The following is a 14,424-nucleotide window of genomic DNA, read 5'->3' on the forward strand; positions in this document are numbered from 1 at the left end:
TATCGTCGAACAGTATAGTAGATATTCCGTTTTACTAGCTTCAGTTGTTTTATCTGTCCAATTTATTTTATTTCACTGCTTTTGTGGTGCATGCTCTCTTTGTAACGTAGGCTCTTTGCTTTCATAATTTTGTATGTAAGATTGACTCTTCTAATTTTGAATTATCAAGAATGTAATTTTAAAGTGTTTTGAAGAAGTTGAGTTTACTTAGCTGAATTTAAATAAAAAAAATAAAAAGAGAGACATGGAGATGTGGGCAGAAAAGGAAAGCATGGAGTCGAAGATGACCCTGAGGTTCTTAGCATCGCTGATGGGGTTAGGAGGAGGGCCAAGGGAGGCCGGCCAGAGTGTGACTGGAAAGGAGGGTGGTTTGCCGATGAGGAGGATCTCTCTCTTGCTGGCAATCAGGCAGAGATCATTGGCGGCACACCACTCCTGAATAGCAGACGGGCAATCTGAGATGAGAGAAGGAGAAGCAGTGGCCGAGGGAAGCCTGAGAATGAGTTGTCATCCGCATAGTACTGAAAGTTGGAGCAAAATACGGCAAAGCGATGGGCGAGAGTTGCCAGGTATTGGTTGAACAGCCAGGGAGAGAGGTTAGACCCCTGGGGAACACCAAAGGTAGAGAGGGAGATGTAGGAAAGGAAGGACCCAAGTTGGACCTGGAAGGGTCGATCAGAGAGGAAAGAAGTCAGCCAGGCCAGAGCCTAATCAGTGATACCCAGGTTGTCACAGAGACGGTTGAGCAGGATGGTATGGTTGACTGTGTCGAAGGCAGAATAGAGAGAGTAGGAGGAGGACAGAGGGGATGTTGGAGTCCAGGTTGGAAAGCAGATGTTCAGGAGAGCAGTTTCCGTGCTTCTGGCAGCTCTAAAGCCAGACTGATGGTCGTGGAGACAACCAACAGAATCAGAGTGAAGGCTAAGCTGCATCATGGCCAGCTTTGCCAGGTGTTCGACAGGGAAGGAGTGATGGAGATTGGGCAATAGTTTGCCGGGCAAGAAGGGTCAGCTGTGGGTTTCTTGAGAAGAGGGTGCACAAGAGAAAGCTTCAGAGGGGAGGGGGAAGACTCCCGAGGCAAAGGAGAGGTTGCAGAAATCTGCCAGGGCAGGAACAAGGGTGTCAATGTGGTCCTTGTTGGTTTTGGAAAAACAGTTTTGACAAGACTTTCATAGATCGGGCTTATCTAGAGACCTCGTCAGGGAAGAAAAGGGGAAAGGACGAGACGGGCAGAGTTCCTAGAAGAAGGGAAAAGAGTGGCAGGGGATGAGAGGGTGGACAGGATGTCCTGGGTTTTTTAGATGAAGTGAGAGGAAAGGGCCGTGCAAAGGGCCTGGGGGGCGACAGGAGAGGTAGACACTGCAGCATGGTTGGCCAACTCCTTTGAGATTTTGAAGAGTTCGGCCGACTTGTAAGATGGGCAGAGACACGGGCTTGGATGTGGGCTCTCTTCTTAGAATGGGCAGAGAGTCAGAATTGCCTGTGGAGCAGACGGCGGGCCAGTTTGTCAGAGGATGAACAAGAAGCCCTCCATTTCCTCTCAGCCACCCTGCACTTGCGTTTGAGGGTAGCTAGGTCTGAGTCGTACCAAGAATTGCAATTGGCTTTGGCCTTCAAACAGATTCTCATGAAGGTGCAAGAGTGTCAAGAGTATCGGTGATAGAAGAGTAGAGCATGGAAAGGGATGTCAGGATGTGAGTCAGCCAGAGGAGGAGGGGGAGAGAAGGTGGCGGCAAAAGCCTCAACTGACACGCACTTCATGGGCCGGATGTCCGAGGAGGTAGGTGGCAGTATTGAGGTTGGCTTGGCCTGGGGGGGTGGGTAGAGAGGGAGAGATAGGAGTGATCGCTCCAGGAGAGAGGAGTAGTCGTAGGGATGGAGAGGGGGAGGTCAAAGGAGATCAAAACATCAAGTGTGTGCCCTGCAGAGTGAGTCTGGCTATAGGGGAGGATAGAGAGGGAGATGGAATCGCAGAGGTCACGGAAGAGTACAGAGGAGGAACAGGTAGTGTCAAGATGGATATTGAGCTCACCAAGAAGGAGGAGTTGAGTGGTTGAGGCCAGGAGGAAGGAGGAGAGGTCCGCCCACTTGGAGAGAAATTTGATCTGATCAGGAGGCAGATGGATAATAGTCACAGTAAGAGAGTTACCAGGACAGAGAGAGAGAGCCTGCAGACAAGGCATTCAAAAGAGGAGTATGTCTGCGTGGGAATGATAGAGGCAGGAATCCACTCAGGGAAGATCAGGGCTACACCCCCTCCAGACCGGGTGGATCTGGGTGCAGAGAGGATCTTCTAGCCGTCGGGGAGGAGTGTGTCAAAGCTGGCCATGAACCATCTCTCGGTGAGACCAAGGACATCGAGGTCGAGTTCTTCCAGGAGGTGGAAGATGTCGGAGGAGTGTTTGAGCAGAGCGAAAGTTGAGAGTGGCAAGCATAAGAAGGTTGCCAGCCGTAAAGGCCTTCCAGGAGGGGTACAAATCAGAGGTGCGGCCTGCAGAGGTGAAGGAACCCGGGGGGAGGGAGGGCAGAAGAGGATGGAAGAGTGTCAAGGTAGCCAAGGGGGTGGGGGCAGGAGGGGACAGCAGGAGATGAAAGGAAATTGATGAGGCAAGGGAAGCACCTATCGAAGATGAGGAGATTGGCCTGAGGGCCTTGGACCAATTATGGTTTTATAAACAAGAGATCCATCCATTCATTATAAAAGCTGTCCACACTTTGAGAAATAAACCATAAAATTGTTTGATTTGCGAGTGGAACTTGTTCTGAGAATTTCCCAGTCAATTCATGTGTTTCGGATTCTAATCCATCTTCAGGTGACGGTAAACTGCCTCCTTATACATATAAGGTTAATATAAATTAACTAATTGACTAGTGAAAACAAATTACTTATAGGCATAAAGAAATAAAACTCCACTAACCAATTGTAAACACCTAATGTGTACCCACTGTATTTCAACACTCTGTAAATGGAAACAAAAATGTGTTTTTTTTTCCCTTCTTTCTACATTTAATGGTGAGTATGGCCAACAGAAATATATAACTCACCCTTTACGACACAATACAGTCAACAAATGACTTTAAACTCAATCCCAATTGTTGACAATGTTGTGTTGATTTGTTGATGACTTATTTTTCTTTTGCAGGAAATATTTAGTGTATTAATACATTTGTTATATTTTCACGATACTTAATTGAAGATTTTTCATTGAATTGGAATGGGCTTAGTCCCTTAGGAGTGCCTGTTTCTCGTAATTGTTTGAGCAATTTTCTCCTTTGGTTGCCCCTCCCTTATCCCGGAATTCACCCGGAGCACCTGAAGTTTAGTGAACTACATCCTACTTTATTTCACCATATTAGTTAACAGTAGTGCATTATTCCATCCTTTTTGTGAAAATGATCGAAGGAGAGCCCACAGAACCCCTGCTTGTCCTTGATCTAATGTCCACTTGTGCTTGAGTCTACTGCTCTGGGGCAAGTCTATGACCGCCTGGAAGTCGAAACACCATTATTGGCCTCCAGGCATGTATGTTTGCTTGCTTTTATTTAAAGAAGTATATTACACTTTTAAGCTTGTGAGCTTTTTCACTTATACATGAATTAATGTCAAAATGTGGTCTTAATTAGCCTATAATCAATACTAATGAAAAGTTGCTTCTAATGGATTGTGTCCTACCACAGATTCTACATCTTGGATGTCATTTTGCGGCAGCAGTAAACTTGGAAAAAATGTTTCCCCCCAGGGATTTGGCATCAAGACCAGGCATGTCGTTGGCGGTAATAGAAATAGACGGCACCTCGCCCCGTGACCTCAGTTGTTTTTTTCTGCATGCTCAGCACTCTCATTTGGAGCACTTTGCACCTCAGAAATTTTTTTCTGACGTACTCTGTTTTTGTGTCATTCAAATGTCGACGTCAAAGCCTTCAAGCGCTCTTAGGACTGTGATGCAAAAATGTCAGTAACAGACCCTCATACAGGTCTGTTTGTGGCGTCTCGCTCCAGTCACGAGATGGACGATTGCGGCTTGTGTAGGCTGATGACGCAAAAGGTACTTAAGAAAAGACGGGCAAAATTAGCACTCGGACAATCATCCTCTAAATCCCCAAGCATCACACCCTCGAAGAAAAGGACTTCTAAGGGGAAGAAGACGTAGTCAACAATCAATATTCTGAAAAATCAAAGTGAAGATGAAGAAAACACAAAAGGTCTCAATGCCACAGTGATTCACATCACTTATCTTCCTCTTCCAAGAAGAACAAGAGATGAAGACGCTCTTCATCGCTGTCCTCGTCTGAAAGACATGTAAGATTCCTATCAAAATCAAACCCCAGCAAAGAAATGGGAACAATTTAGTTTAAAGATGCTCAAAGTATTCGAGAAAGCTGCTCCGTCGACTTCTTCGGAGTCAAAGGCAAAAAAGGATTTGAAGCCCACCATACGTAGTAAAGCCGAGGGGTCTCGACGCTGAAGCAGCTCAGTGCCCCCTAGAGGCGAAAAACTTTCCAATGTTTGCTGCTGCCACAGAATGACATCTAAGATGTGGAATCTGCGGAAGGGACATCCATCAGAAAGAACATTACAGGGGTACGTAATTTGTTGTTCTGTGTATTTATATTTCTGGATTGCTCACAAAGCGCACATTGTAGTATGACACACCCTTGTTTTCTTTTCCCCTCAAAGAATCTGCACAAAACCCTCCTGCTCATTGTTTTCTCTTCTCTTAATTGGGAAGGCATGCCTTGCTCGATGACAGCTACTTGCCTCTGCTGGCCTTTGCTGAAGCAGGTATGTAATGCCGTTGTGAATAAAACAATGTGGGGTATACAGGAAGTGCAGAACATGCTGGAAAAAGTGATGTGCATGATTATTTACAGTTACTCCACACGTGATTATATAACACATTGTTTGGGGGACCATACAGATCACCTTTCCATAAGTACAATTCATACCATTTCCTCAGAAGTTTATCTGTCAAATATTCCAGCACACGTTTGGCGCTTTCTTAAACATGTACTTATTCTCATGGTGCCAGGAAGTCTGAGGAGCGTGGCATCACCACAAAAGTCTAGGGTACTGCCTATATGTTGGCCAACACTGTACCAGTGTTAAACATAAGCGTTCGCTCTGGCATCCGTTGGACCCTCTCTGAAGGCAATCCAAGTACAGGGAAACTTCTGGTCATATTTCTTTGGAAATGTGCTCACTTCCCCACAAACTGGTCACCCTAGAGTTTCTGGTTGTCGATTGACAAGAGTGGTAGTGTAGGAGACTGTGTTCATGCAAGGATGACTGCTGAGGAGTGGCTTTTTATTGATGCTGTGCTGAAGGAGGCAACTACTGCTGGAATTGGGGTACTTAGCAGCTGTCTGGTTTCCTGAGGTATTGGCTCTGGTACCGGCAATACACACCTGTCCATTGGGAGACGGTTCTGGTACATGATTGCTATTTGGATGGGCTCTTTAGATCAAGAGAAGGGCTAGTTGTTGCTTGATTCACTCCATTTGATAGACTGTCAGTATATACTGGTATGAACTACACCATTAGATCACTTCTTAGAAGAATGAAGGGACCAGCAGAACCTCAGTAGTTATTCCTCCAGGCTCAGCTCGGGAAAGGATGTAGATCCTCTGGTTAAATGGGAGAATGGGAATTTGAGAACTAACCCTGCTCCCAATTACATTGTTTCTTTGAAATCTGTGTCTGCCACCCGTCACTGGCCGCTGCCTAATTCAGTCTTCATTGAAGTGGTTTCAGTTATGAATCCCAGACACTGAGGGTTTGTGGCTATATTATGGTCTTTTCGTCGAACATCTGCAGATTAATTGTAGCCTTCCACATAAACCTTGTGCTGGAAGTTCCTTATGCAGAGTTTGATTTGAATGTGTGTGCTGATAGTCCCTTCTCTGACTGTCTCATTGTACCACAAAGTTGGTGTCTGTATTGTTATGGGATGTTTTGGGGCAGAAGAGCATAAAGTGAGAAGGAACGTTTTGCGGTATGTTAGGGTCAAGGGTCCAGCTTTATCTCAAAGTTAAGGCCTGTCAATCAAAGGAAAATAGTGGTTGCAGCCGTTTGAAGGCCATTATGGGAAGTGGTTCCAGTGTATGAATAGGTGTGCAAGGGAAATTAGTGTGTGCAGTGTTCTAGGTCACCCTGCTCAATCATGCACTACTTTACTTTTTAATATTGACAGTCCTACTATTAGGGATATTTTTTAAATGTTTCCTCTAGTTTGCTCTTAGAAAAACCAACCTGTTGTGTTATGCAGTAGTTGCCACCAAGTTATACTGGATTCTCGCCTTGGTAATATGTGACAGAGCAACCAGACAATCTTAGGTGGGGAATTGGGGGGTGATGAAGTACAGTTCGTGAATCCATCAGCACACCATACATAATGGTCGAATGGATGGTGTCCTTTCACAGATTCGTCATCTTGGGTATTTCCTGCATTATTCCCCCAGCACGTGGTGCCATGCAACCTGGGAACCTGAGTGTTGTTTTCCCTCGGCTCAACCAATCGTCTACAGTGGCAACGTGTGAGCGGCTTCATATACCTTGCACCATGTTCCCTTATTTATTTTATGTATTTATAGCAGCGCACAAAACCCTGAGGCATCTAGGCGCTACTTACAGCAGAAATGGTTTTACAAGATGTAGATGCAGGTAGGTTACATTTTCAGCACTGGGCTGAGGTCATCATCAGTAGTTGGTACTATATAAAGTCATTCTAATTTATGGTAATAACTTCATATACCTATGAGAGATTATGTAGTGCTGCTGTTCGAACATATTGGCAACTGCTCTATCTTCTGACAATACTTAAGGTGGGTAGGCATGTCATTAGAGCACATCCATAAAAAAACGAATACGCCAGACTCAGCCAGAGCATTCAATGAAGCCAATAAAGCTTACAAAACAGCCATAATAACCCACAAACGGGATGCTTTCAATTTGCTCATTAGTAATGCCTCTTCAGGCTCCAAGGAACTGCTCACTATACTTAGAGAACTAGAAAATCCGTGTCAAGACACATCACATGTTAACACCAGTAAAACATGGTGCAACACAATCCAAAATGCATTAGCATCTAAAATATTACTTCTTCAAAAGAAAATGGGCAATAATAGACAAGTCTTAGCAAGTAAAACAGCACCCACCCTTACAGAGGACTTACCAAATGATAACCACTGCAAGCCATTCCACTTCACTTCTGTCACACAAGAAACTGTGTTGACTACCATAACCAAACTAAAAGCCTCAAATTGTAAAGGAGACCAATTTCCTGCCCACCTAGTTAAACTCTGTGCACCCACGCCGACACCAATCATTACCAAATTTATCAACACCTCGTTCAATTCCAACACTGTCCCTGCTAGCATCAAAGAAGCGTGGGTTAACCCCCTTCTGAATAAACCAACACTTGACCCATCAATTCCGACTAACTACGACCATTAACTACAGTCCCCTTCCTATAAAAAAAATAGATAAAATAGCGTACACCCAAATCCAAAATCATTTAGAGCAACACCAACTCCCAGGTGCTCGACAATCAGGATTTCGCCCAAACCACAGTACTGAAACGGCACTCCTGGATCTGAAAAGCCAGATGGATTCCACGAGAGAGGCGGGAAAACTCTGTCTGCTAATGTTGCTAGACCTCTCTGCGGGATTTGATTTAGTAGATGATGACAAACTGTGTGCCACTCTAACCAAAGACTTTAGCTTTTCTAAGTACGCAACCCAATGGGTAAAATCCTTCTTATCAGAGAGGACATCACAAGTCTCCATCGGCAAAGAGTTGGCTGACCCCATACCAGTTCTCATAGGCGTTTCACAAGGATATTGCCTATCACCCACCCTCTATAATGCTTACACAAAGCTACTATTTGCAGCACTCTATGCTATGGGTGTCATCTATACGAACTTGACACCCACATTCCCATTCCCCTATCAGGCAACTACGAGAAGGATACCTTACTGATCGACCAAATCTATGCACTAATCCACAACTGGATAGCCCATAATAGTCTGTCTTAATGAAGAAAAAACAGAGGTGCTTATAGTTGGATCACCAACTAAAATCAACACGCTACAGGCTGACTACGCTGCATTCAATATTGATGGTACCACAATACCAGTACTCAAACAGGTAAACACCCTTGGTGTTTACCTAGACACCAATCGAACTATGACTAAACAAATAAATGCCCTCTCCTCTGCGACCTACTAAACGGCTAAGCTTATTGCCCTAAGTCGGAAATTCCTCACACCTAATAACAGTATCACCCTAGCACGAGCCCTAATACTCTCAAAGTTAGACTATTGCAACATACTCCTTCTAGGCACATCCAATACCAACCTCGTCAAACTCCAATTTATGCAGAACAAAGCACTACGTGCAGCTCTAGGTTTAAAAAAGACTGACCAGATCTCCCACATCAGGAGAGAAAACCACTGGCTACCTATCAAGGCAAGAATCATCTACAAAACTTTATACATTGCACACAAATGCATCGCCAACAAAGCCCCGAAATACATTAATAATGTAGTCACTAAAAAATCCTCTACCAGAACTCTCAGATCTAGCAATAACTCAATCATGGAAATCCCACGTTACAAAAGCTCCAGAGTTGGGGGCAGCATTTCCAAAGTCCTGGCTCCCAGACATTGGAACGCTCTCCCAATAAACATCAAGAATGAAGAATCCTTCCAGCGATTTAAAAATATCACAAAAAACATGGCTATTCAACCAATCCTAAGTCACCCAATACAGCTAGACCCCTAACTTACTAACACGCGTTAACGGTCTACGATCTGACTACTCTCCTCCTTGCTGATGGTATTTTACGGTATGTTGTATATTGTATTTCTATCCTGTATTGTGCCCTGACTGCCTGCTGTTAATTGTGAAAATGCACCAACCAGACTGTCTGTAACTATTCTGTGATAGCTCAGGGTCTGAGCGTATAACACATGTGATAAATAAATAAAAATAAATAAACATTGCTTACTAATCACATCTGAACCGGGGAGTAATGATTTAAGATCTATACAAAAAGAACAACAACAAAGTAAAATGCACAGGGATTTCGATTTCTGAGGAACAATAAGGGCATCTAGATGAATCTGTTGATTTGCCTTCGTATTTGCCAAAATGTCGCTAGAGGAAGAATATTACATCTCAGACGAGCAATAATGTTCCTTTACCTCGAGAGCAGCATCCACTTTAAGACTTACCAAGTGAGAAGCATCACTCGGATAGAATCTGAAATATATGATAGCCCACACTCTGTATGTGCATTACACACAGCTCATGATTTCAGTAAGCTAAGCAGACACTTCTTATCCCTCATTATAACAGTCTCCATGTCTCTAAATCATCACATTTTTGGATAATATGATACCACAGCTATGGATTTAAACTCATACAGTTTTAACATTGGGACAAATGGCTGGCCCCCAAAATTCGACACAAGCCGTAACATGGCTAAGACAGTCAATCATAAGGGATGGTTGCTTTGCTATATGCACCATTTTAAATGATTGGTAAAGATAGTTAAAAAGGTCACCCGTTTTACTGCATTGACATTTTTCAGCATGCTTCACAGGAAATACCCTTGTCATAGTTTGCCTCAGGTAACGCCTTCTACAAAATTTCCCAATGGCTACTCCTAAACCAGTGAGGGAGTTGACTAGAGGATGTTGCTGACATAGTTGCACCTTATTTCAATGGATTGCATTCTACCAAAGATTCCTCATCTTGTTAGATAGCTAGATAGGTAGACTTTTCGATGTTCAATGACTCCATTGTACAACGTCTGCACCATTCCTAGAAAACTTACAGGATGTTGGGTGTCCTATGGAAGGATGTACTGCTCCCCCCATACCGCAGTTCTGTTTTTCCACATGCTATATCTGAAAATGCTCATACTCGAAATTCAAAAGTATTTAGTCCTACGTCAGAATGTTGGGGCTTTTGCCATCTGGGTTTAAACGCTGCAAGAACTGCAACACTAAAATGACCCTCAGTGACCCGCAGACCATCTGTGTGTGGTGTCTTGGTGTCCGGCATGAGCTGGATCAGTGTGGGTCTTGTCTTGCTATGAACCGGAAGGCAGTGAAGGAACGCTCTACGACCTGGCACTCGACAGACCGCCAGTGAATTTGCATCCAATCGCATCAAGCATTGGCATGACCAGAAGGCTAACTTGGTTGAGTTTACGCAGGACCAGCTTGTTCTTGTTATGGTACCCACAAGGCAGAGGGCCTTGCAGGACAAATGGATAGGACCCTTCCAAGTTGTGGGTAAACTTGGAGAGGTGAACTATCTGGTGGACTTGGGCAATCCTAAGGATGCTCCCAGAGTCTTTCACACCTACCGTTTAAAGGCTTATGTCTCTAGACCTGAGAGAGGTGCTTTGCTTTTAGCTTCGGCTCAGGAGGAGAGTGAACCTCTGCCTGACCTCCTCAGAGGCCTACCTTTAGATGAGAAAGTGGAAGGAGTTAATCTCTCTTCCAGTCTAACATCTGACCAGCAGGATGAGTGCAAGTTACTGTTGAATCAGTTTGCCTCCCTCTTCTCACTATCACCAGGATTGACCCCTTGGGGCCAGCATGCTATACTCACTGGTGACTGTTTGCCTGTGAAAAGCAGGGGGTACAGAATGTCAGACAATGTAAGAACCCATATAAGGAATGAGGTCAACAATATGCTTGATCTCGGGGTTATGGAGCCCTCTACTAGTCCATGGTTTAGCCCAGTTGTGCTTGTACCAAAGGCAGGATCCAAGGAGTTGAGATTCTGTGTCGATTACAGAGCTCTAAATGCAGTCACAAAGACTGATGCCCATCCTTTACCCAGGACAGATAAGCTTGTGGATAAACTTGGTTCAGCCAAGTACCTCGGCACATTTGACCTAACGTCAGGCTATTGGCAAATAGCTCTGACAGACCATGCCAAGGAGAAAGCTCCATTCTCCACCCCAGCAGGCTTCTACCAGTTTAGGGTAATGCCTTTTGGACTAAAGAATGCACCTGCTACATTTCAGAGGATGGTCAATCAAGTTCTGAATGGGAAGGAGGACTTCTGCATGGCATACATGGATGACATTGCAGTGTTCAGCCCTACATGGAAAGAACATATTGATCACCTAGGGTATGTTTTGCAGGCTCTTGAAAAGGCCCATCTGACCATGTTAGGAGGAATTCTCTGTTTAGGCTGAATTTCCTAACCTAGTGAGTCCCCCAGCAGCTTTGCTGGATTTTTTGGGGTTTATTTTTTTTCTCCTGCCAAGAGTGAGACTCTTTTACCCTCACTCTTGGACATGACTTGAGTGTTTTCTGTGACTTGCTATGTGCTTATGGGCTAGGGGGTAATTTTCCCCATAGGCCATCATTGGTTTTTGAATGTGTGTTACACAGCACCCTCAGTGCAGTAGCACAGGGGTGTCCTAGAGACCCCCAAACATAGACTCCGCACCCTGGGACTGACTACTGTCTCCCTGGGTCTGTAAAGTTACCATTGACTTTACTAGTCCTAACTTAGGAACTTAACCAGTACAAACCATCTTACTGTGGAAGTACTGGTAGGGGCAATTAGATTGCCCCTGGGTCTGTTGTCGAGGGGGTACTGTCCCGTCCCCCCTCGCCGAGTTCTGGCTGGTGGCAGTGGATACCACGGAAATATTCCACCGGAATATTTCCCAATGGGATTTCCCATTGTTTTTGATGCACCACTTTTTGGTGCAATGTTAAAGGTACCGCCGGTTTATTTATTTAATATAAATTCACCGGTTGGGATTTTTTGCCGGAACCCGCCGCCAAAATGGCGTCTAGGTTCACTTCAGTAACCCTGAACCCGACTCGAGCCTTTGTTCCACTTTTGGCGGGCTTCTGCACAGAAGCCCTCCAAAGTGGTGCCATTCTGTCTGGGTACCACAGGGGGTGTGGGAGGGGGTTTAGGCACCCTGGACTGAGTTGCCTTGCCAACTCATGTCGCACTCTAGTGTGATTGGCCCAAGTGGTGAGCCACCCCGCTCACCACTTAGCATGTTTGAGTGACAGCTAGGCTGTATGAATGGGGGTTTGCTGCATAAAAGCAGGGTTTTTGGGACTGGTTCTTCAGAAGTCGCCACAGGACCTAAGAAGCCGAAGAGGGAGAAGCCGAGCCGACCTGCCAAGATGACACCACCGGTGAAGCCCTGCGGAACCGTCTCACCACTTTTCCCGACGACAGAGATCATCTCCCGCCGGAGAGTCTTCTTCCCTTAACTGGTGGGGACAACCAGTTGCTGCCTTCTTTTCGCCATCCCGAAGCATCTCGTGGCCGCCTTGCCTGTGCCAAGCACCCCGGCAACCGGGATACCACTTTTTACCTCAACCGCGAAAGAGGGGTAAAAATCCTTTGTGACCGGAAAACTCCACGGCTGGCCTCATCCCTGGTAGTGCAACGACCTGCAGCTTTCCCCACGTCGAGATCACCTCTTCCTCGGGACGACGCCGCGACTTGCACCCACTACCAGGAACGACTACCACCGCTGGAGGAATCTTTCCACTTTTAAAGGTACTGTGTTCCGCCCGGCCTCCCTTGCCACCGATTGTACGGGGTAGATTTAGCCCTCGGCTCTCGAACCTGGGTAGGTCTGGGACACCCTAACTAAACTTTTCAGAACCGTAGTAAAACCTTTTTCACTCACCTGCAAAGACTTGTGACATTGTGTGATCTTGGGCACATTTTCGCCTGGCTCCCTCTAAAGCGGGCCCCGAAATAATTCTCCTTGTTCCACCATTGACTGTCTTTGCTAACCTTATGTGAAAAGTGTTTTACCTTACTGCTCTTTTTATTTCTGACTTTTCCCTCCCTTTTGGTAATACTTGTTGGAGTACCATCTAACGTTAAGCGCTCACCTCTGGTTGGAAATAAGTGGTGTTAACTTAGAATTGTCCAACAAATGATTAGGGATGTACATATGAGTGTTTGACTTTCTTACCTTTCCTATTGTGCTAGTGTAATTTATGAGTGTACCTTTAATAAATAAGTTTATACTTTTACACCTAGCTCTGGTCAGTGTTTGCTTGTGCTACTGTGCCTCTGTACCTATTGTGTATCCTCTGTATACTGCCTAACTCTTCTTGAGGGAAGTCTGACTGCTCAGCCACAGCTACCACAGTGAATCTGTGCGGTGCAGACTGCTACCAAGTGGGTTTACTGCCAACACCTGTAGTCTTAAATCTTTTGCAGTGGTCCCAGAGGGAACTGCACAGGTTTCTGCCTAACAGACCATAAAGGCAATTCAATGTCAAATTGGTCAGAGAAAAGTGGTCTACCTTGGACATCCGGGAGGAGGAAGTGAAATAAAGCCATTGCCTAGCAAAGTACAAGCTGTACAAAATGGAGCCACCCCTATTACTCAGACCCACGTGAGAGCCTTCTTAGGTCTTGCTGGGTACTACAGGAACGTCATAGAGAACTATGGGACCATAGCTTCTCCTTTGAATGTTATCTCCTCTCCAGAATTTCCTACGGTCAGATGGAATGAGGAGTGCACTCAAGCCTTTGAAGGCCTGAAGAAAGCCCTTTGTCAAGCTCCAGTCCTAAGAGCTCTTGACTACCACCAACCCTTCATTGTACAAACTGATGCTTCAAATGCAGGTATAGGTGCAGTCCTTAGTCAACTGGATGAGAAAGGTAGGGAACATCCCAGTTGGTTCATCAGCAGGAAGTTAAAGGATCCTGAGACAAGGTGGGCAACAATAGAATGTGAATGTTTCGCGATTGTGTGGGCACTGAAGAAGTTTAGACCATACTTGTATGAATCTACTTTCAATATTCAGACAGACCACCAACCCTTGAGATGGCTGATGCAAATGAAAGGGGAAAACCCTAAACCACTAAGATGGTCAATCTGCCTGCAAGGGTTTGATTTTACCATTGAGCACAGAGCAGGAAGTCACCACCAAAATGCTGATGGTCTCTCTAGGATGTTTATAACCGACTAGCGGTATGAGATCTATCCCGGAGTGGATTAAATCCTCCTGTCCCTTAGTCTTGGGGGGAGGGGGGGGGGGTTATGTGAGTGTTAGGGAGAATTCTCATTCAATGGCTAATTTCCCTTACCTAGTGAGTCCCTCAGCAGCTTTGCTGGATTTCTGGGGTTTATTTTTTCCACTTGGTAAGAGTGTGAACCTTTTACCCACTCTTACAGTGTATTTTTGTGTGTTGTACTTTTTGTGCTCATGGGCTATAGAGTCTCACCAACTACCTAGGCATCATCTTTTTATTTTATGTGTTGCACAGCACCTTCATTACAGTAATACAGGGTTGTCTTTTAGACTTCCCCCTGACTCCATTTTTCCGGGGCGGACTACTGTCCCCCAGAAAACATGTAAAGTTGCCATTAACTTTATATAGTTCCATTTTACTACAG

The 14,424-nt window shown here is 45.1% G+C and overlaps 1 protein-coding gene across 5 annotated transcripts in view; it reads left to right on the top strand.

Annotated features, from left to right (window-relative positions):
- The window catches only part of LOC138468321 (exportin-5-like), a 2,334,215-nt gene that overhangs the window by 2,014,702 nt on the left and 305,089 nt on the right, over positions 1-14,424 (top strand). For all 5 annotated transcript variants that reach the window (XM_069608827.1, XM_069608826.1, XM_069608825.1 and 2 more), the window contains one exon: positions 4,679-4,783. In XM_069608827.1, the coding sequence (XP_069464928.1) occupies positions 4,679-4,783 (105 nt within the window). The remainder of the gene's footprint in view (positions 1-4,678; positions 4,784-14,424) is intronic.

The sequence above is a fragment of the Ambystoma mexicanum genome, chromosome 4q, assembly GCF_040938575.1.
Source record: "Ambystoma mexicanum isolate Mex_15411 chromosome 4q, UKY_AmexF1_1, whole genome shotgun sequence".
Taxonomy (NCBI): Eukaryota; Metazoa; Chordata; class Amphibia; order Caudata; family Ambystomatidae; genus Ambystoma; species Ambystoma mexicanum.